Source organism: Pinus tabuliformis, chromosome 4_1 (genome assembly GCF_031772625.1).
Source record: "Pinus tabuliformis cultivar Carrire ecotype Pingquan chromosome 4_1, CPIR1, whole genome shotgun sequence".
NCBI lineage: Eukaryota > Viridiplantae > Streptophyta > Pinopsida > Pinales > Pinaceae > Pinus > Pinus tabuliformis.
Genome location: NC_142303.1, coordinates 784,039,246 through 784,063,969, shown reverse-complemented (window position 1 = coordinate 784,063,969; position 24,724 = coordinate 784,039,246). Strand labels below are relative to the sequence as shown.

At 40.1% G+C, this 24,724-nt stretch overlaps 1 protein-coding gene across 2 annotated transcripts in view; it reads right to left on the bottom strand.

The window, feature by feature from the left end:
• Positions 1 to 24,724, bottom strand: part of LOC149178508 (MAP3K epsilon protein kinase 1-like) — a 199,982-nt gene that overhangs the window by 11,752 nt on the left and 163,506 nt on the right. For both annotated transcript variants that reach the window (XM_089420367.1, XM_089420368.1), the window contains 5 exons: positions 2,645 to 2,824; positions 2,185 to 2,268; positions 1,906 to 1,997; positions 1,711 to 1,794; positions 632 to 1,554 (listed from right to left, as the gene is read on the bottom strand). In XM_089420367.1, the coding sequence (XP_089276493.1) occupies positions 632 to 1,554; positions 1,711 to 1,794; positions 1,906 to 1,997; positions 2,185 to 2,268; positions 2,645 to 2,824 (1,363 nt within the window). The remainder of the gene's footprint in view (positions 1 to 631; positions 1,555 to 1,710; positions 1,795 to 1,905; positions 1,998 to 2,184; positions 2,269 to 2,644; positions 2,825 to 24,724) is intronic.

Genomic DNA, 24,724 nt, shown 5'->3' with positions numbered 1-24,724 from the left:
CCAGAAACTTGTAAAAATCAGGAAGATATCAGTAAAAATCAGGAAGATATCAGTAAAATCGGCAAACATCAGCATAATTTAATATATATATATATATATATATACAAAAATTAAAAATGTCAAAAAATATCACTTAAATCACGATTTTGTCTATCAAGTTCCAATTTTTTTGCTTGGTTTATGAAAAATCATGTTTTTTTCACACTTGAAAAAATTGCCAAATTTTTCAGCCAAAAAATTGCGATTTCACGATTTTTTCACAATAAAATTGAGATGTTTGCAACACTGGTGCAGTATAAGGAAGCTTATAGTGTGGTACAACAGTGTAAAGAAAAGATGTCTTAAACAATTTCTTCATACAGCAAACCAAAATAACTTAAAGAATCACTACATGTTTAGAACAAGACTATATTTCAAAGCACAATAAGGCACTCATTGAAAGACTAGAGTAGCTAAAACAGGCACAGGTAAAATGCAAACTGATAACCTCAAAATGCTAGATTATATTATATCATGGAAAACATAATCCTCACATAGCATTTTAGACTCACTGCAGTAAAAGGCTCTCTATGGATTAACCACTAAGCAAACCCAAGAATATTAACAAAGAAAAGAACGCAAGAAATGCTACCAGCTGCAAATGCAGACATCAGAATATCCAGTTCACCATTTGCCTTTCTTTCCACCGATGAATGATGGAGGAGAGGCAGAATACTTTCATGTCTCTCTAGACCAGAAGAAAGATGACGAATATATTCAAGCTGGCCTGATGTATGCCTAGAAGGTGGTTCTTTTTCCAGTAGACTTAAGAGTGGTTGCACTGTCTCTTGTTGAGAAGATGAGGTCTGGGCAGTGCCAACAAGTCCATTTGAAGCACGGGGAGGATTTGTTTGTTTCCATGACTGATCCGTGACACCTCTTTGGGTAGATGGAGCACCTCGTTGTTGTTTTAAATAGTCTGCCTCCAGGTGAGAAGTCTCCAGCTGTCCAAACTCAAATTGTTCACGATCCTTAGATGGCAACAACAGTGATTCTTGTCCTGTGGAGGACAAAATGTTTTCTGTAAGCTCTGATGCATTACTAACCATTGATGGGTCTGAAATTCCTGTAGCTGTGCATGATTTCTCAAACTGCCCAGGACTATATCTCGAATCAGATTGACTTATATCCAGCCTTTGTGCTTGTGCTGTTAATGTTTGTGAAGATTCTGGAGCCCCTGTTGATGAACGGTGTGCATCAAGTCCAGATCTAACCTTTGTAGGATCAAGCTGACCAGAGCGTGGATGAGATGTATCACGGAGACTAGAGAAAGGACGAAATGGCTCAAGAGAACCTGACCGTGCCTGTTGCATAACACCATCAGTTGCAGAATTAGGTGCGCCTCCACCACCTGCTGAAGCAAGTCGAGTTGCTTCATTCAAACTGTGAAGAGTGTTAACAAGCCTGAGCAGGATTCCATTCTTAGCAGATATTCGACAGAAATCATTCCGGGGAGTAGGACTTCGCAGGTTGAAGACCTGCCACATACCATCAATTGCCAAATGTACCATTTCCCTGCAGAAACGCAACCAAGCACCAAAAGGATTCTCTCATATCAGTGTAAAATGCGCAATGAAATGACTAAAATTATGGTTGGCAATATCATCTGAGAACTTCAGTGAACTACGCTTGTTCCTTATAGTCTGTCATATCCATGTGAACACTCCATACCTGTATTTTGCATAGTCTGGTTCCAGGAAACCAACCAATATGGGCAACCCACGGCATGCAATGAACATCTGTAAAGTCAGCGAACTGTTCACAGAGTACCACAGATAGCAGCAAATGGGACAGTCAGTTAAATAAATAGAAGACAAACACTGATTGATATGCTGTATCAAACTAATATGATTAAGCATATCACACCTTGTCTGGCACAATTGCTGCACAAAATATGCAGCCTGCATACGGATTTCTCTTGAGTGGTCAGATGCTGCAAAGTTCATTACAACTGGAATCTGTAAAGGCATTATCAGAAACCTTAGGCATTAGCCAGTAGCGAACATTTAACTCACAGTTAATTTGTTACTTTCCCACTAAACCACCCAACCCTAAAAATAATGTGTATGGACCAGGACAGCAACCTGACAGCATAGACCACCCTTAAACAACAAGAAATAATTGGCAAAATATAGTTAAACTTACAAGACCAATATGGCAAGCATTTTCCTGAAATGGTGCATTGTCTTTGATAAGCTGATTGACAATCTGGAGCACAGAAACTATAACCTGCAACCATATCACTCTCTTTTAAGTCATCTAAATTGAAGTTACAAATAGTACAAATATATTGAATTTGACAAATGAAAAATGAAGCCAAAGCCTAAAATATCAAAAAGTGAGTTGACGAAATATTTCTCTCAAGTGACTGCTGTCATAGACACTTGGGAAAATAAACCTACAGAAGCAAAAGTAGATTCTACCCTTCACAACCTGGAAGCCCATCTATAGTAGGAAAAAAAACAAAAACTTAAATTGACAGAATATTTCTCTCAAAGTGACTGTTATCATAGACATCTGGAGCAAATGAACTTACAGATGAAATATTAGATTCTACCTGCCATTTTGAATGCCCATCTATACTAGGAAAGAAAAGAGCACTTACACGATTGTTAGCTACTTCGAGCATTTCCATCAAAGGCACTAGCCCATGCTGGCTGACAAATAGCATTTTTTGGTCTGGGAAATCTTGAAATATCGCAATAAGTTTCTGACACGCTGATACAATCATATCTTCTGATTTATCTGGCTTCAACATACCAATCAATCTGCTGACTTCTACAGCCTATGCAATAAAAAACATATATTGCTCAGAAAAGATGGCATGTAACTGAACAGAACATTTCCAATTAACAGAAAACACCATGACAAACAACAATAATTTACAAGGCATACAAGCAGTTTCCACTTTCCTGCAATTCCCTTATTAATCTACAGTGTACAATACTTATGGCCAAGAAAATAATAATCAAAGTTATCTAATAAGGTCATGGCCTAGCCAGACACCAAATTGATGTATGAGATCCCTTGTTTGTGGGACAAGGGACACCTTTTGTCCAGATATTTGACTCAATAAGTCTACACACCATAGAAGTCTACATACCCTACACCGCTCTGTATTCGAAACTGTGACCTCCTAAAAGATAATACCTGCTCTTAACCATGAGGCCTGTTACCCACCCATGTGGGTAACACCTAGGAGAAAAACAATTATCCTATTCTGATCGGCTTGCCAGCCAACACCTCTGTGATGATCTATAAATACCTAGCCTCAAAGGCCCTCCATCCATGTTCAGGTCAGTGCTTTATGACATCTAGATTACTCATCAGATAAAGGTAGGTCATCTATTGTAAGGTGCATTAGCCATTTTTGTAATCAAGTGTTTTCATTTAACGTTTAAGGGCATTCTAGTATGGATCACAAGATTGAATTGGATGATAGACTAATTTTGGTTGCATTTTTTTCCATTGCTTCACCTTGCTGGTTATACCCTGCCCCTAGTCCAGTGTGACCTTCCCTGAGACCTTTCATTCCACTGTCTAGAACAGGCACAAATAGGAGGCATTGAATGATGTTGTGTGTCCATGGTAATCCAGACTTAGCACTTTCCAATTGTCTCTTGAATCCACATCCCATCTTCAAGTTGAATGCTATCTGTCACCAGTATTGCTTCCCTGATTTCCTTATTTTTGAGTAGGGACTTGGAAATTTTGCCCTAAGAGGTTGATGCAGCAGAAACAAAAGAAAGAGCATGAACCATGATGATAAAATGCAAAAAAATTGGTTAGGATATAATAAAGTGCATGGATAAAACCCTAGCCTGAGCTCTACCCTGCTTTCACCCAACTCCTGGCTAATGCATGAAGTAAAAAAAATTGTCATGTAGCCCCCTCCTTGAAATTTAGGGCTGCTCCTTGAAATTCGAACTGCTGCCTAGAAATTTGTGCAACATTCTAGCAATCTCTGCCCTCAAAAATTGTGCCACTGTTCAGACTTCTACCCTCAAAAATTGTGCCACTGTTCAGCACTTCTAGTGTCGATTTTCATGCCTCAGTGACTTTTCTGTCCTCAATTTTCGTGCCTCAGACCAGCAAATTTCTCCCTCAAAATCTGTGCTGTCAGACCTGTCTTCTCGATTTTTGGTCATGTACTTGCCTCGAAAAATGCACTGTCAGAACTACTGTACCTCTGTACCTTCTCAGTCTGCATGCCACCCTTCCAGCCTTGGGATTCATGCGGTCTCTCCTTGCTGCAAATAAATGCCTTCTCAGCCTTCTCCTTGCTTCTCCTCTCCTGCTCTCCTCTTCTCCAACTCTACACATGAAGAATGAATCTCCTTTTGCCTTTTCCCCCCATTTTAGTCTCCATAGAGATGAGAAGACCTATCCCTAAGATCAAGGGCTGAGATTAGATCTTAGTTTCTCTTGATCAAGAGTGGAGATCTAATCTCACATTGACCCTCTCTCATGTCTCCCCCTTCATTAATGACCCCCTCTAGTCACTTTAATAACTTGATGTACCATGTAATTTTTGCCTCATAGTCACTTTTAAAATATAAAGTCACTTTAATATTATAAAAGAACAATGTACTTTTAGACCTCATAAAGTGACTAAAAAGTCACATGACTTTAATGATCTCATAAAGTCACACTAAAAAGGTGGGTTCACTTGTTTTCCTAGGCTTAGGCAAAAAGCACTAGGAAACACCTCCTTGGTACCTTTTTCAACATCAATTCTTACCGAGGAAGGTGTTTCTCACCACTCCCATCTTATCCCTGAAGTAGACTTGCCCCTTGGAAAGGGGTTGGTGAGAATGTTTGCAACCTGTTAATCAATGGATATGTACTCTAGCTTCACTGCCCCTCTTTGAACACAATCACAATGAAGTGGTATTTGATCTCAATATGTTTTGACCTGTCATGAAATACTAGATTCTCCGTGAGTTTAATACAACTCTGATTATCACAATAAATCGCAGTTGGTCTCAACCGCTGACCAAATACACCATACAACATCTTGTGAAGCCAAATTGCCTCACAAGTGACAACTGGCCTACCTAGTTGCAATGTACTCAGCCTCCGCGAAACTCAGTGCCACTAATCTATATTTCCTGTTGAACCACAACACCATTGTTGAACCCAACATGAAACAACATCCAGATGTATTCTTCCTGTCACTAGCACTAGCTGCCCAATTTGAGTCTGTACAACCTATCCACCTGACACCATCACCATGGCCATTGTCCAATCCATAATCCATCGTGCCCTGTAGGTAACATAACACATGTTTAGCGAATCGCAGCCACCCAATGCACCCTCCTAGGCTCCATCATAAGCTAACTCAATGTGTTGACTGCAAAACAAATATCTAGTCTAGTGTTGACCAAATACATCAATGACCCGATCAACTGATAATATAAAGTGGGGTCTACCAACTCAGAATTAGAAGCATGCAACTTCTTCTGGTTGGTAATCATTGGTGTGGCCATTGGCATGTAGTCCTCCATACGAAATCTCCTCAATATGTCCCCTGCATACTTGCCTTGGCCCAAGAAGATATGCCCATCCTCCTACCAAACCTCCAACCCAGAAAATAGTGCATCAGTCCTATATCAGTCATCTCAAACTCTGAAGCAAGATCTCTCTTGTAGTGCTCAATGAGTCTCTCCTCTTCTGTGATGAATAAATCATCAACATACAGTACAAGAATGAGCGAATCCTCGCCAACCACAATGTAATATAGGTTAGGATTTGCATCACTTTTTTGAAAACCCATGTGCTGCAAGTAGGAATCAATCTTCGAGTACCATGCTCTCAGTGCTTTCTTCAGACCATATATGGCTTTCTTAAGCTTGCACACACGATACTCTCTCCCATGCACCTTGTTACCCACCACTTGTAGGTAGTACCCATATGAGAAAATTCTTCTCCTAGATGGTCCTTAGTTGATAGGCAACAATCCCTTGCAGCCACCAAATAGATCGATGTGCCATTATCTCCACCACCTAAACTAGCCATGTGGTCCCTTGCCTATCCGTTATGATCATATGTTTTAAGGTGGGCCCTCCAACTATGAAGGTATGGCCTTTCATTGTGTAGTTGGGTATTTTTGTTTACTTATCATGGACACTTTTGGGCATGGATTAGTGGGGGAATTCGATGGAAAGAGTGGACTAGGTCTCTACTCTTCTCTCCTCTGCCCAATTTGACATTTACCCTTGTATCCTAGTCCCGTGGGATCTCCTTTACTGGCTACTAGCTTTAGGAACAACACTACATGGGAAAACGCGATTTTGGTTGCATGGTCCCGCTTCCTGACACCATATACATCACCTCCCCTCCGCTTATTATAACCCCATTCATCACCTTTCCCATCCGAGTCCACATTTGTCCATTGGGTCAACAAGGAGTTAGCTTTCCCCTCCCCTTGTCCACACCTTAGGTCGGGCCTGGAACAATGCCCTAGAGGTTGATGCAACTAAAAAGAAAAGAAAAAGCATATTTCGACCACTCTCAACAGGAAATGTACCATAAAATGCAAAAGATGGTTTGGACATACATATTTAGCATGTAGGCAAAAGCCAAACATGAGCTCTATCCCTATCATTATGGACATCACTCTAGTTCCTAGGGCCCCTCATATTGGCCCTTTACATCATTAAGGAACCCATGATTGTCCCAACCCCTGGTGGGCAATGAATTACCCCACCTTAAGGAGGTAATCACTGCTATATCCTACTGATCATGCTCTCATCCCCTATAGCCCCGAGCAATTATGAAGAAAAATCAATAAAAGGCAAAAGGCATATGAAGAAGGGTGAAAAAACAAAGGTCGGGGTAACTGATGTACCACGATTGCTCCCTCCTACATTCATACACCCGAGTGTGGGTTTCCCTTATTATGGCTACCCTTGTACTGTGGCATCTGGCTTGGAGCCTTCCCTTGATGCCCCATTCCATTCCATCATTATATCACATGCCACCTACCACTTGATGGATGTACCATGGGCATGTCATGTTGATTTGGGGCAGCATCGAATGTGCTCTAGCCATGAAAATTGGTGGAGAGGCTAAAGCACATGAGATCTCCAAGACCTAAAAATGGTTTGAGGAAATTCTACCCGGTGAAGGAGATATTAAAATCATTAATATTTTTAACGGGTTCCTAAGTCTAAACTTAGGAAAATAAAAATATTAATGGGTATTAATATAAAATTGCGTTAGAAGGTTCTAAATGACATGGATCAAGCCAAATCTAATCTTAGTCGTTGATTAAATATATAATCTCGGTCATTGAATACTCAACAGAAAAAGTATAACAAGAGGCTTGAGGGTCAGTTGGAGATACACCAGAGTGATCAGTGAGTTCGATTTTCTAGAGCAAGGTTTGCTAAGACAAATCGAACCAGTGATCAGAGTTGCAGCGAAGGGCAGTGAGTACGAGGCAGAGAGGCAGAGATAGTGTTGGAAGACCAGCGCAGAGGCAGAGAGGCAGATGTAGAGCCAAAGGGAGCCACGCAGAGGGCTTGTGTCATCAATTCGAGCCAAAGAGGGGGCCACCAAAGAAGCAGTGAAAGGCAGAAGAGACTCACGAAGAGCCACATCATCTTGCTCAGCCAAGTAGGATTGACGCAGTTGGCTAGTCAAGCGATTCAACCACTATTGGGATTGCGTAGAGCCTAGAGGCTCAGTGCTTCAGTTGTTGGGGCATAGGAAGTTGTGGGCAGATTGTGGAGTGTGAAGCTAGTGAGGTGTTGTTGATGTTGAGGCAAAACAGTACCTAACGGGACAGAACCAAGGTAGAAGGGAGTCGCTACCTAGGCGGATTTCTAGCCAAGAAATCCAGATCAGTGTTGCAGAAGCAAAGGAGATCGGAGAGGTGCGATTCAACTGTTGGCAAAAGGATTTCCAAGAGGGAAATCGAGACTCAGAGGGAGTCGAAGAGAGAACTTCCAGGAGGGATGTAGAGACTCAGAGGGAGTTGAAGAGAGAACTTCCAGGAGGGAAGTAGAGACTCAGAGGAGTCAAAAAGAAGAGCAGAGATGGCCATGAACAGACTGACGGATCAGGACATGCTGGACGAGGCGTCCAACTTTGTCATTTGGAAGGCCAGGACCCTGTCTGTTCTAGATAGACATCGCATCAAGGCCTTCGTCTTGAGAACCGTCGCTATCCTAGTCGACCCAGCTAATAACGAAAAGTATAAGGATCCGATGAACAAGGCAAATTTCATAATCCTCGATGGGGTCAAGGATCATGTAGTTTAGCATATTGCAGAGAAGGATACAACAAAGGAGATGTGGGACACCTTGATGGCATCGTATCAGGGCACTTTCGTGCAGAGGAAGATGCTACTGGAGAATCAGTTGTGGTCGTATCAGATGCAGAAGGGGGAGCAGATAGATCACTTCCTTAGCAGGTTACAAGAGACTCGGGACCAACTGACTTCCATAGGGCCAAGCTGGATCACGAGTTGATGGTGAGGACCGCCCTGAACGCAGTGTCCAAGAAATGGGAGACATTCGTCCAAAGCATTTTGGACAGAGCGAATCTTCCAGAATGGGAATAACTGTGGGTAACTCTTCGCCAAGAAGAGATCAGACAGCTGACCAAGGCAGGAAGTAGTGGCCAAGGAGCCTGGGTCAAGAAAGAGGAGGAAGAGGATGCGGCTCTGGCATCTGCAGGGTAGCAAGGGAAGAGGAAGAAAAAGGACCTCTCCAAGATTAAGTGCTTCAGCTATGGGGAGTTGGGCCATTATGCAACCCAGTGTCCTAGGACGAAGAATAAGGGAGAGGCGTATGACTCCAAGGCAGCACTGGCTAAGGCGAAAAAGAAGGTAGAGGATGAGGATGATTTTGCCATGAGTGCTCATGTACCTCTAGAGAAGAGGAGGGGAGACATCGAGCTGTAGTTAGCAGGACTACATGAGATGAGGAGCAAGATCCTTGAGGTACCCAAACTCTTGGATCATATCTGGCTACGGGAGCCCCGAAGTGACAGTAGCAAGATGGCGGATGTTGGTAGAAGCGGATGCGGACAGAACAGCAGAGAGTGCTAGAGTGCAATAGTCCTTGGCAGTGCACAGAGGGTTACAGTGGTATGAGAGGCACAAAGACGGTTGCAGCAGTGCAGGAAGGCATAGAGGTGTTTGCAGCGGTGCGAGAGGCACAAAGTTTGTTGTAGCTGCGCAAAGGTATCAGAGGGAGCACAGGATAGCGGCAGAGAGAGCTTCAACATTAGGAGGGTTTCTAGCCTAACAAGGATGTCAGTCGTTGGGTAGATCAGTTACCATCATCTCAATAACTGAGTTGCAATGCAGCAGTAGCAGTGGTAGTGCTATAGGCAGCACGATGTAGCATTGAGGAGAGAGGGCTGCAGTGCAGATGCAGTGTTGGGAGAAAGGACCGGTAGTAGCACGGATGTAGAGGGAGCTGCCGTACAGATGTAGCAGTGGCATTGGTAGCAGTACAGGATGCAACAGTGCAGAGGATATTGGGCAGGAAGGCCAAGCATCAACACAAGTACCGGTGTCGGATAATCAGGGTGATGCTCAGTGGTGGAGCATTACTAGAGTACATTCCTCGCTAAGAGGGAGTGTTGATTTGGGATAGCATAAAATGTGCTCTAGCCATGAAAATTGGTGGAGAGGCTAAAGCACATGAGATCTCCAAGACCCAAAAATGGTTTGAGGAAGTTCTACCCAGTGAATGAGATATTAACATAATTAATATTTTTAATGGGTTCCTAAGTCTAAACTTGGGAAAATAAAAATATTAATGGGTATTAATATAAAATTGGGTTAGAAGGTTCTAAATGACATGGATCAAGCCAAATCTAATATTAGTCTTTGATTAGAGATATAATCTCAATCGTTGAATACTCAACAGAAAAAGTATAAGAGGAGGCTTGAGGGTCAGTTGGAGATACACTAGAGTGATCAATTAGTTCGATTCACTGTTTTACGAAACGGCCGAGTTGAAACCGAAACGGCCGTTTCGGACCGTTTCAATAGCCAGCACAATGACCCGGCCCATGACCCGGCTCGGCTGACCGAGTCAGCTATGACTCGGCCGAGTCATAGCTGACTCGGTCAACCCAGCCGGGTCCGTATTGACTCGGCCGAGTCATGGAAAGGACGGCTGGGCAGCGGTTTTTATAAAAAAAATTCATTTTTTTGCTGAAAAAATCAAACTTTGACCAAAATTATAAGCCTTTGGCCAAGAAACCTAATGAAGAAGGCAAGGAGGGTCCACCCCATGTCCCAAATACCTTAGCTCCAACTAATGTTGTAAGACAAGAAGAATTATCTTCCAAAGATGAGCAGAATGATAGTGTTGATGCAGAAAGTGAAGATGAGGAAGGTGGTGAGCAGATGAATGCAATTGGTGAAACCCAAGCCTTCAACATTATGTTAGGTGGTACATATACAAGGGAAATGTTAGGGAATGGTATCATAGTCTCCCTTCAAGAAGCATTGATGACTTTGACAAATTTGAAGAATTTTTTATGAAAAGATGGGCTTTTGATGTTGATGGAACTTTTAACCTTGAAAATTTTCACCATATGGCAAACAAAGGCAACACAAGTATTAAGGAGTTTATCCAAATATTTGATAAGATAGTCAAAGATATCTTTGATCGCCTTCAGCCTACCAATGCTCAAATATTAGATAAATTCATTACAGTTGTCAAAGGGCACCTAACTTATCATTTAAGGGATAAGAAACCTAAGACTCTTGTTGAGGCAAATGATTTTGGACAAAGTTCTGGGCAGCCGCATTTGTACTCTATCTAAGCTTGCATCTGCTGCACAGCCTAGTGGTACTGGCACCACTTCTACAGTTGCAGTTGGAGACGATGATGATGAGGAGGAGCCATGGGGCCCCTTCTCTGACTTTGATGATGATGATCTAGAGATTGGTCGAGATGATCTTGGCTCCTCTGGCAGTAGCTACTAGCCTCCTTGGTTATTTGTATTTTGTTTTGACTCTTGAGTCTTTGATCATGTATGACAGACTACAGTTGACTATGTATTTACTATTGCCATTGGGTACCACCGTACCATTTTGATATAATGGATTGGTTCATGAGCCTACTTTGATCATATGTTGTCTTCCATGTATATTATAATGTTGTGTGTTTGGAAACTTGAATGAAAATCTTTAAAATTATGTTTTTTTATAAAAAAAATAAATATTTAATGTATTTTTTACAACGACCGAGTCATTGAAATCGAGCCGGCCGAGTCATTACCGAGTCGGAGTCCGAGTCGGAGTCGATCCTCGGCCGAGTCCGAGTCCGAGTCCGAGTTGTAAAACATTGGTTCGATTTTCTAGAGCGGGCTTTGTAAGAGAAATCGAACCATTGATCAAAGTTGCCACGACGGGCAGTGAGTACGAGGCAAAGAGGCAGAGATGGTGCCGAAAGACTAGCGCGGAGGCAGAGATAGTGCCAAAAGACCGGCACAGATGCAAACACAAAGCCAGAGGGAGCCACGTAGAGGCCAATAGAGATTGCACAGAGGCTAGAAGGACCTGTGTCATCCACGCAGAGGGTCAGAGAGGTTGTGGAAAGCCTCAGAGGGTTGAGGCAGAGGGTTTCAGGCTAACGCAAAGGCCAATAGGGTTGACGCAGTGTTTCAGATTATGTTGGAGAGGGTTTCATGGGGCGGAGTTTCAGAATATCTGCTTCCAAAGAGAGGTATTACTACCAGAATTTTTATCTCTGTTGGGTGAGCCAGTTTGGCACCCAGTGTACTCAAGAAAAGTTGCTTAATAATAAAACCCTCAGAACTGTTGCACCAATTTTCCCAAGTTGGGTTTTTTCGGGGACGATTGTCCAAAAATAACGCTGTCCCTTGTGTGTTTGTCTATTTCTTTCAATTGATTTGTAGATGGTTGAGACTGTATTGTGTTTATTTTAGTGTTTATATGGTTAAATAACTTGTAAGTAATTAAAACAAGTATGCAAAATAAACTGGAGAATACAGATAAAATTTCTAACAAGTAATACTTAGAAATTTCAACATGTCACCCCCTTTAAAGTTTGAAACCACCTAATAGAATCCTTGGCTAACCCTTTTTATTAAGCTTGGAGACACTTTTACATGCCAAAGCCCACTAATGGAAGGGCGTGCCACTATGAAGTGCCCACTTGTTTTCCATGATTTGTAAGCTCTTTTATTCAATTGCTCTAATGATTTGTTGTACAGGAAAGCGAGGAGACGCATTGGATCTTACACAGGATTGCAGGTGGGTCTCCATTTGGGATTTGGTCTCCCCTATACGGGGTCCAAGCCCTCTAGAGGGTGATATTGGCACTTGCAGGGTGAGCGTTGAGAACCATGGGCCTCCACCATAACAGAGAGCAGATTGCCACTTCATGGATCCCTCGGCACCATTTATTGATTGCTCGTGTTCCACCTTTCTCGATGAGGATGATGCACCTCAACCACCATGCCCAGCTGGCTTCACACTTGCACCACACACTTGGCAGATGTTTCAGGGCCCATATGAGGATGTGTCTCACCATGGGAGATAAAGGGAGGGCTTATATCATCATTTTAGCCCTTACAGATGGTATACAAGCATTATCGATTCACTTGGAGACCCATGAGGATTGGCACACTTTGGAGTCCACTAGGCCTCTTCAATGGCACAATGACTCATTGTGTTTATTATTTTTCCCTCTTGAGAGTCTTCATCTTTGTGTTATTCAGCTATCTTGGTGGTCTTGTCACCAAGTCATGTTATTATTGCACATTACTTTATTATTTGGGGCTTAATTAGGCCATTTAGGCTATTTGAACCCCCTTATGGATTGTATAAATAGATGACCAACTCATTCATTCCTCTCATCATCACTTGGAATCCTCTCATCAAGTCAGACAACAAGATGATCATACAAATGGTAAATTAATAATTTCTTCTGCAATAATGAAACCCAAGTAGTTCTAGCAAATTTGAGAGAACGACTACCATAGTAGTGATGATTTACAATGTTTATAATTTCATTGCAATGATGTATTTATCATTTATGATTTATCTTTATGCACATAGTGAATTTAAAATTATATATATATATATATATATATATATATATATATATATATATATCATTGTCATCCCCAACTTGCCATCCCCTAGAAAATTTGGGGGTGTGCTCTAGCCGTACCGAAAACTTGTCCCTCTGTCCTCAAAGGCAATGTAACATAGGAAATTAGACTAGGAATTCTTGGGTTACCTAATACCCAAGATCTGCTAGGAAAGACTCCATTGTGGGGATAGTATCCATCCATTGAACAACAAGGGAACAACTACTATGTTGACGATGGTGGTTGATCTCGTTGTTACCCTTAACCAAGAGTGCCTAGTGAGGCTTTGTACTCAGGTGCTAGATTTTTTAGTAACAAGGCCCACTCAAGGTGTACACCTAAAAGTTTCACATATGTTTTGCTAACATCAATAATAGAGAAAAATAACAACATAGGTAGTGACCAAAATTAAATTATAATATTCAATCTCTCCAAAACATTATTCTTTGTCAATCCAAAATAAAACATATTAGACAAATAATTTAAATGATGTCTACAAGCGACCGAAGAATAGGCCAATGGGACTAGAAAATACAACTAGTTAAGATCATCCTATGGGAATGCCAAGATCACTCATAAATGTTAAAATAAAACTTCAAACAAATCAAAAAGCAACAAAAATGCTAAAGTGTGTGCTGCTGATTTTGGACAACATGCTTCTAAATATGAATTGATACAAAAATCTCGTAGAGCACTCTATAAGGATATGAATACCAAGCCCTTCCCAAATAACTGGGAAATAATTTCCATAATCTCTAAAGAAATAGCCAAGCACATTGCTACCTAAGGAATGAATAAGTTGAATAAGTGTCAAAGAAAGTGTAACTAGGTTCGGTCTTCATAATGACATGATCGTATATGATGAAATAAAAGAAATAAAATTATTTTCGTATGCCTTGCTACATGGGTGTCATGAGCAAGAGGTTTATCTGTTAGTGGCTCCCATTGAGAGCCTTAGGATTTATTCAAAGATTCAATGTCATATGAAGAAGCCCTTCTTAAGCCTATGTTGAATGTGTAGAAATGTGTAGAAGCCCTCCAAAGACAAGCGCAATCCCTTTGGAAGAATTCGGCCTCCAAAAATAGCTAAAGAAGTCGTGTCAACTAACCTATAGAGACACGCTTGTTCAACATGTCATGTCGGCTCAAATATAGAGGCAGACCACTATATATATGTGGCTAGGGTCACCACAGAAAGGACAGGAACTCAGATGCCTCTGAAATCTCATGGATAATTACAGTGAGTACAGTCTAGAGACCTCACAATATAAGTGATCTTTGTTCTTCGGATGGGTACTAAAAGATGAAGTTTTCGGCCTCCACACTGTCTTAATAATTACATTCTCAACCTCCTTGGTGCAAGGAAAGAACAGTGACTGTCGTGGTATAGATCTCAGTGCTAATCATTGTCTCGACATATTTGTGATGAAGAAGATTAAGGTGATACACTCTTGACATACTCTCTATGACACTGATCACAGATCACTCTCGGCATACTAGACAGAGTCATGATCTCGGCATAATGGCAACCATGGTCTCGGTCATAATCTTAATGAAGACAAGGTCATAATGGAGATCTCGATGCATCGATGAAGACATGGAATCAAGGTCATGATGAAGATCTCGATGAATACAAGGTCAGTATAGAGACCTCGTTGACATGGTGATGATCTCAGTGAGACTGTAGAAATGATCTATGTGAAGGTACAACAATGGTGCAACTATAATGACCTTTGTGGTGCAATAATGATGACCTCAGTTAAGCAGCAGTGATGATGATGATCTCAGCAATGACATAGAAGAGGATTGGTGTCTTGGTCTTGGAGTGACCTAATAGGTCAAGGGTCATGGTCTTGGTATTCGTCAACTGAAATCTCTATAAGAAGAATTTTGTGTAGGTTTTCCTCTCAAAGAGTGAGAGGATTTGGGCCTAGCAGAAAGCCAACATCTTGTGTTCTTGTCTCTTTAGTTTTGGTGACTATTTGATGAACTAAAAGACACACTCTAATAATAACAAGAGAAGATTGTGATAATAAGGAAAAGTTAAAATACCTCACAAATAGTTATCATGGCAAGAAGAATCTCATTAACTTAATTTTCCCTAGATTCTTCAACAATAAGATTATAGGACAATTCTCTCAGTTGGATCTTGACCAACCCATGAAAAAGTTGAGGATGTACATTGTCTTCATGAGTTGGATCCTGATACAATTGGTATATAGAAAGAGTCAACAAATATCTCTATGTTTGCCACAGCATATGGGAGACACCTTCTCTGACTCTTAAAAATTTCACACACTCTTTATTCTTAATGGAATTTATTGCTTTCCAAACTCTAATACTTAAACATGTTTTCATCATAATGGCAGTCCCAGAGTGGTCCACTGCACTATGACTCAACAAACCCTCAGATCCCACATTCAAAATCTTTTTATTTCCACCCAACCTTGTATTGCCAACCATGCCTTCATTGTCTTTATCCTCTCCGACATCCCTCTTTCCCCACCTCTTCGTTATTTAAGGTCACTTAACAATCACATACTACAATGCACTTTGACATCAAGTATGCTTATGTCTATGTCATTTGCCTCTCAAAGCTTACCCGACACCTTTCCCATTTTTCACCACTCAATATTGTCATGGACAAATATGATTTGTTATTGAGGTCCTTCGGAATGTTGCTTTCGACTCCTATCCCCACACCATCCATCACAACACATCTGTCCCTCCCCCAAGCCATTATCTGATGAACCAATTGTATGATAACTTATAAGGGATGAAAAACTATGAAAAAGCATCTTCCTCTTTTCCTCACCCACCACCCAACCTCCATTCAATCTGTGTATGGAGATTATCATTGTCTTCTTTAGCATAAGAAGCAAAGCTTTCTTCTTGTAAGGGGTGGTCAGCTACTTTTGGCCCTTCACAAGTTCAAACATCTCCTTAAGCTTTCAACCACCCTACTCCCTAGGAAATCCACTCTTCCATCTAATGTTGGTTACAACTCTTGGTACTAGCATACCACTGCCCTTGATGACTTGCCAAATAAAACCTTAGTCCATAATTTATCTCCCTCCACCTCCTGTCACCTTTTTTCATCTAATGTCATACAAATTTTGAGCATGGGATAAGTTCTCTTGCTTTCTATCTTGTTGATCTCCTTAATCATGTGGCTGTCTCACACTTCTACTCTTCGTGGTCACTACATATCATCCAGCTGATCTTTAAATTAAGAAAGATCTTGATTCCAAAAAACTATAGGAATATAATATTACTCATGAATTTCAAATTCCTCTTGGCAGTCAAATTCATGGTTCATTGATAAATTACAAGATGAACTCGTTAAAAGTTCATCATTCAACACCAGCAGTTCACAAATAAATTAGCGAATATCAACATCAGCATCTTGTGGGTACATCTTGATTACAGCGAACTTTTCATTATTAGATTGCCATTTGACATAAATGGTTTTTCAGTGCTAAAAATCAGAAGTACCACATAGTTGCAGATCTTTTATTGCTCAAGGGTTGAGGATTAGGTTCTTGGCAGATGGTTTTCAACATTTTATAGCAAGTAAATTTAGAGGACATATCATGCTCATACCATTACATGATTGCATAGAGAGGTAGGTTTTTAGCATTGCAATAGGTTCCCCCCCAATTGCATGTTTCTTAGAGTAGGCATGGGAGGTTGAAGACTCTGAAAAGGTATGATCAATTTTCAACATTCACTTTCTGGAAAATTTTCAATTTTTTGATAAATCATCTTTCTTGAAACCTGATCACATATTTAAAGGCCATTTAAGGAGATGTTCTTGTGGTTTTAATTTGAAGAAAACTAGAGAAACTCAAAATTTGGTAAAACGTAGCTTGATCACCAAGAAACCTTTTAGGGTTTTTGCTCTTTTAAATGTAAGTAAACATATGGCTACCTAGTATGGAAGGCAACATGTAGTTGGAATTCAGTGATGATCTAAGATTGTGAAATGTCAGTCCAAATTTGGGTTTCAACGTTTTAGGATTTTCATCATATTTTGGAGACCCATTGTTATGTAAAACTGACATTAAGGTCAAAATTTCAAGTCATTCCAAGAATTATGAAAATTGATCAGAATTAAGGTTTTGCACCTTCTAGAATATTCTAGAAGCAATACCCACCCTGTGCTTATACTTGTCATTTTTATGATATTTTGACAATGTGCACATTTAGTTAATGATTAGTTGTGGTTTTTACTATTGAAAAGTTATTAGTTGTTGGATATCAAATTAAATGTCGTATTCAACATTGTGTTACTGAGGATAATGAAAAAAAAAACATTTCTTGCTCCTTTGAAGCCATGAATTGGTCCACATCACAATTGCATCTATTCAAACACGTTTGGTGCTTGTTACAAATCAAAAAGTGGGTAACCCCTAAGAGAAAACTCTTCTCCTCCTTGGACAACCAGCCAACCAGCAGCGTTATTGATCAACACATGACATGATGTCATGGATCCTCTGCTTCTCACTTTGGTCAAATCTCTCTCTCTCCCATCCAACACCCTTTCTTGAAGGAAGGTGGGTCCTCCATTGGCAGGTACTTTAATCATTTGTAACCATGTATCTTCACTTAATGTTTCAATCATACTAATATGGACCAAGGGGTGATATGGATGATTGATCGATCTTGATTGAATTCATGTTCTCTCACTTCAATAGGGAGGTTAGTCTTTGACTCGAGTCCAATGGCACCTCCTTTGAGGCCTTAGGGCTCTAGGATGGACACTATTGGGGAGGCTTTGATTGAAATAGCATGTCTATGGTACGTCGTACTTACCACTTTCCATCTTTCGCATTATTCCATCTCCATTCTTTGGGTTGATGGTCACTAGCCATGGGATTGGCACCCTCTCATCCTCATCCTTGAGTCTGGGTCGAAAAGCTTTGCCTAGGAGGTTGATGCAACTAAAGGAAAGTTAAAAGCATAAGAAAGCCACAATGAAAGAAACAAATAAAATGCAAAAGATGGCAGGGAAAGTTGATTAGCACATGGGCAAAATCCTAGGATGAGCTCTATCCCCCTCATTAGTGATCACATGGTTCCTTGCACACATGATGCCCCATCTATAAAAAGAACCCTTGTATTGTCCCAACCCCGATGAGCAATAAACTATCTCACCATTAAGTCATATTCAATGCTAAATCTCAAAAATCAAGCTTGAGCTACTAAGACGCACCAAAGGGGTGGAAAAAGCAAGTTGACTGAAGGGGTAGCTCACGCCTCCACGATTGCTCCTTCCCTACATCTATACCCTCAAGATGTTGGACCACCATTAGCTAGTCAATTGGTTGTGGCACCCAACCCTGAAGTCATTCCCACTCCGTTGCCACCATTTTCACATACACCTATGGATTGATGGGCCAACTTGGGAGTTGTCACTTCCCCTTGGGGGTTGGGAACACCTAATAAGGTTATCCATCTAACCATCCCTAACATAAAGAGGTAACACTTTTACAATCCTCAATCTAGCTAGATATTTGAAGGTGATCTTTATATGAAGTATTATTCCAATTTCCACCCCCAACATTAAGTATGGTCCACTGTCCATGGTTATTATACCTAATGAACACTAATCTTCACTTGATCTTAAGAGGGTGTTGTCAAGTGGTTCTCATCACGACAGCAGAGGCCTCTTGAGGTGATTGCCCCATTTTCTCACGTGCACAGCGCAGGCTGTTTTATCCAAGAGAGAGTATGACCCTGTTGATGTAGTGTTGCCCATCTAGAGCAAAGCATTGGGCTACTGGATGACTACACATGATGCTTGCCACTTCAAAGAACCCCTAGATGCCAAAACAGTGAGCCCATGAACCTTGGTGTTGGAGATATCAGTGAAGTGCCTAGTGGACCCAAGATTCCCCCAAGCTAGCCTTGATACTGTTTGATGGGCATCACTTGATCTGAAGCCTGGATGATGATGGTCATCCTTGTCATGACAAGGGGAGGGCTTGCACATCACTTTGGAGCCCCAATGCTTGAGTTAGAGAGTGACACATTACCCCTCTTTCTATTTTAAGGGTAATGTAGGGCGCCATGTGTTGAAATTTTGTGGCTATGGTTGGTCTTCATAATTATATTTTTGTCTTTGTAATGTAAGAGGAATTTGTAAGATATGTTATTAAGCTCATTTTGATTATTTATACCTTGAAAGATTTATTGTAAGATGTGTTCTTCATGTTGGATTTAAAAGAGAAATTTTCAAAATTAGAAATTTGAATTTTTGGCTCCAAGTTAGTCAAGTCGGCCCCAGTGAAGAGGTACACCAATTCGCAAAGGCAGAACATATATATAAAGCCATTCGACCTCCTACACAAGTGCACCATTCGATCATCACACAAGAAGACATTTTTTGGGCATCCAAACAAAGGATGAAGAAGAAGAAGAAGGACGAAAAGAAGGTTGAACCGTTGAAGAGCTCTCTCTCTTTAACTTGCATCTCTCTCTAAGAACTCGCATGAGTGACCTTGCACTGGACAGCAGTTTCTGGGCAAGCCAAATTTCTAGACAGTTGTTAGGCAACATATTCTAGGCAAGCCGAAATTCTGGAAGGTCGAGTTTTTATGGCATATTCTAGAGGTTGAATTTAGGCCTAGGGAAGATTTGATTAGAGGGAGTTGTTGGAGGCTTCACTTGACTGTTGTGGAGCAATGAAGGAAGAAGAAGAAGAAGAAGAGGACGAAAAGAAGGTTGAAGATCTCTCTCTTTAGCTCGCATCTCCTTCTAAGAACTCGCATGTGTGACCTTGTTCTGGGCAGTTGTTGGGCAACATTTTATGGTCAGGCCGAAATTCTGGGAGGCCGAGTTTTTTTGGGCATATTCTGGAGGTCGAATTTAGGCTTTAGGCCAGATCTAATCAAAGGGAGTTGTTGGAGGCTTGACTTGAGGGTTGTGTACCAGGTTTGACCATAAGCATAGCTTTGACTAACCGCATTAGATGTGTCTCTTGTTGGACTAAAGAATTTATCTAAGGAAAAGGTTGATGGGTTTTTGCCCCAAGTGGGTTTTTCCAGGGTAAATCTTGCATTATATTTTGTGCATTGTGATCTCTAATGTCTTTATGGTTTATAGCCTAAGTTGCACGATACAGGGAAACGGGTATGAGTTTCCGAAACGGACACGAGTACGAAACGTGACCACCCCCCCCCCCCCCCAAAACCCAATTTTGTAAACAGGGAAACACGATATATATATATATATATATATATATATATATATATATATATATATTAGGACATTTAAGAAATGTTATGTGCAATCATAAAGCATACATGATACATTATAATTTATTACATTTAAAGTTTAAACATTATGATTAAATTTCCATCACATTTACTCATGAATGATCACATAATGAAAATAGCAATATCAGAATATCCAAAATCAACCTTTATTATAAATTCAAATCTCAAAATCAACCTTTATTATATATATAAGGCTGCAAGTACAATAAATATTATGAGACTGCAAGTATTATAAAGACAAAAGACTAATCCTCATCATCATAATCATCATCAAAAATAGAAGCAAAAGCATGCTCAACAGTGGATGGTGGTGTTGAAGAAGATGATTGGCCAGTTCCACTTCCAAGCTAGACCTCAATATTCAGGGCCGCAAGAGAGAGCTCCAAATCGGGTCTTTCTAGATCCACATCCCATTCTTTAGAAGGACCACTGCTATATTCTGGACCCCTACGAGATGCAAGGCAAAGGTTGGAGTGCACATAAACAAGATCCTCTGCCTTTTGTGAGCCCAACTTGTTGCACTTCACAGAATGAATAAAACCATAGGTGCTCCAATTCCTTTCTGCTGATGAAGAGCTTGCCACTTGTGAAAGAAAATGAATGGCAAGGTTTTGAAAATATACAACATTTTCTCCATGACAAATCCACCACCTAACTAGATTCATGGTGCTTCTCTCCTCCAAAGTTGATATATCTGAATAATCATCTAATCCTGTAGCGAAACTGGTAAATTCTTCCTTCACCTCCTTGTGTAGATGAGCTGGAAACATTCTCATCGGGGCTTTTTCCACCCCATTAGCTACCTCTTTATCCTTATGGGGTGTCTTACTCTTCCCATTGCTTTTAGCAATAAGCTCCTCATCATAAAATTTGGGGTTCAAGCAACGTTGCAAGAAGTGGGGATGAAGTAGGGACGCAGAAGCATCTACTATATATATATATATATATATATATATATATATATATATATATATATTCAAAACAAACATCCCAAATACCAAATTAGTTGTAGAAGACATAAAAACATCATTTTTTTACATAAATCAAGGTAGATATGGAATCCATGATTCGAGAATCAACCATCTATATTCTAGCAATTACAAACATACATCAAATTTTTAAGCATATTACAAAACATAAAACATTTAAGCATATTATCAAACATAAAACATAAAGCATATAATCTAGCAAGTGAGCAATTGTCAACATTAGTCACGTCCAAAATTCAAATAATAATGTTTACAAAATAGGCCACTTGGCCACCACCAAGACAAAAAAGCTCAAATTCACAACAAGCCTACAAGTCTAATCTATGACAAAAGTAGTAAATTGTGAATATTTCTACTAATCTCTCCTCCTTCCACAACAAGGAATACATGGCGATGGGCCTCCGCGTGGTGGCAATGAAGAAGATGGTGGTTGTGGAAGTTGTGGCACTGAAACTGATGAAGATGAAGCCCCTATTGTTGGTGTTGAACCATGGAACCTGAGATCCAAGGGACCAGATGAGGGTGGCATCTAAACTCAATCATCATCATCCTGGATAAGGGCATCCTCGAATTGCTCTAATCGCAACACTCCATCCTCCAAATTGGGCTCCTCTGGATTCTTGTTCCTGTTAGACCAAACAATGCGCAGCAGAAATAAAAAACATACATACACAACACATACAAAATCACAAAACCATAACACAAAGAATTTAACGTGGTTCACCCAACCAATCTGGGCTACATCCACCAGAACAGAGGCATCGACAATCTTATTATTCAACAGGAGATTACAACAAATTCTAATTCTTCACACATACTCTCAGCTCACCCTATTTTCTCTACACTCTCTCAATCCTCTACGGGATTACATTTCTTATAGCTGGAGTATAAAACTGAATCATAAATTCCCTCACAACAAATATAGGATGCATTAACTCTTCCTCAAAAAATACTGGAGCTAATATAGCAACTAATCCTATTGTTGTCACATACATGAGATTTTTGCCAAATTTAATTAAAACAAAAAATCTCAACAATCTCCACCTTGACAACAATTAGCCTGATACCCTGTTCATTTATTATTTTTATCTATTTTGCAAGCCAAGAGAAGCCATACACCAACGTAGCTTCTCTAACAAAACTGGTTTCGTCAACATGTCTGCACAGTTTTCCTTCGTATGCACTTTTTCAAGAGAGACTCCCCTTTCAGTGATAACCTGTCTTACAAAATGGTATTTGATAGGTATATGCTTTGATTTACTATGATAGGCCGGATTCTTAGCCAAATGAATTGCACTTTGACTATCACAAAATAACTTGATGTTGTCCTGTAACCTACCAAACTCACCAATCAAACCTTTCAACCAAACCGCTTCTTTGCAAGCATGCGAAGCAGCTATGTATTCTGCTTCAGTAGTGGATAAAGCAACAATGTTCTGTAGCTTTGACATCCAACTAATAGCTCCACCTGCAAGAGTAAAGACATACCCTGAAGTTGACCTTCTCTTATCCAAATCACCTACAAAATCGGAATCAACATATCCACAAACAAATTCACTACTTTTGTTATAAGTGATACAATAATCACTTGTGCCTCTCAAATACCGAAGCACCCATTCCACTGCTGACCAGTGTTCTTTTCCTGGATTTGCCATATACCTGCTGACAACCCCAACTGCATGTGAAATATCTGGTCGAGTACAAACCATCGCATACATTAAACAACCTACTACATTGGCATATGGAATTCAAGACACATATTCCTTTTCTTCATTTGTATTAGGACATAAACTTGAAGAAAGCTTAAAATGGGAAGCTAAAGGGACTGAAACAGGCTTCACATTGTTCATAACAAACCTCGAGTATTTTTTCAATATACTTCTGTTGTGATAGCCACAACTTACCATTGCTCCTGTCTCTGAAAATCTCCATGCCCAAAATTTGTCTTGCTGCTCCTAGATCTTTCATATCAAATGTCCTAGCCATCTGAGCCTTTAACCTGTTGATCTATGTTATGCTTTTGCTTGCTAAAAGCATATCGTCAACATATAACACTAAGATAATGAACATGCCATTACTTAATTTCTTAAAGTAAACACAATGATCATATTCACTTCTTATATAATTTTGACTCAACATGAAAGAATCAAATTTCTTGTACCATTGTCGACGCGATTGCTTCAAACCATACAATGATTTCCTGAGCCTGCAGACAAATTTCTTGTTGCGATCTTGAACAAACCCTTCTGGTTGTTCCATGTAAATCTCCTCATCTAAATCTCCATGTAAAAATGCAGTTTTAACATCTAGTTGCTGTAATTCTAAATCAAGTAAGGCAACTAATGCTAATACAATTCGAATTGAAACAATTTTTACAACTAGTGAAAATATCTCATGAAAATCAATGCCTGCTTTCTGAGAAAAACCTTTCGCGACCAGCCTTGCTTTGTACCTGTCCTTTGAACCATCAACACCCCTTTTCAATTTGTACACCCATTTACATCCCACAGTTTTTCTGTCTTTAGGAAGTTCTACCAGATCCCATGTGTCATTCTTGTCTAATGCCATCATCTCGTCCTTCATAGCTTCTTTCCACTTTTCACTTTTAGAACCTTCTACAGCTTCCTGATAGCACAAAGGTTCATCATCGTTAGCGGTTAAAGCAACTGAAGTAACATAATCATCATACCTTCTAGGAGGACGTTTAATTCTCGTGGACCTCCTTAAAGATGTTTCTGGTACTTCCACAATTTGTTGATTATTATCTGTAGGAACTTCTTCATGATCTGCATCTGAAACATGTTCATGATCTACATCTGAAACTTGTTCATGATCTACATCTGAAACTTGTTCATGACTAGCATCTGAACCATGTTCATCTTGATCATCATCAATATTTGAATTGGTTTCAAACTGAATGTGTTGAAGCTTAGACACATTATCCTGTTTCAATTTATCATCTACATCTGAACGTTCAAGTGAGGATTCATTAAATTTAACATCTCTGTTAATGATGATCTTGTGAGTAGTAGGATCCCACAATCTGTATCCCTTAGTCCCATCACCATATCCAACAAAGATATATCTTTTTGATTTAGGATCTAATTTAGAACGCTGATGTTTTGGAACTAGAGCATATGCATCACACCAAAAAACTTTCAGTTTAGAATAATCACAAGGATGACCTTTCCATACCTCTTGAGGAATTTTGCATCCTATTGCAGTTGATGGTGATCGATTTATCAAATAGCAAGTTGTAGCAACCGCTTCTGTCCACAATTCCTTCTGCAAATTGGCATTACTCAGCATACTTCTTGCTCTCTC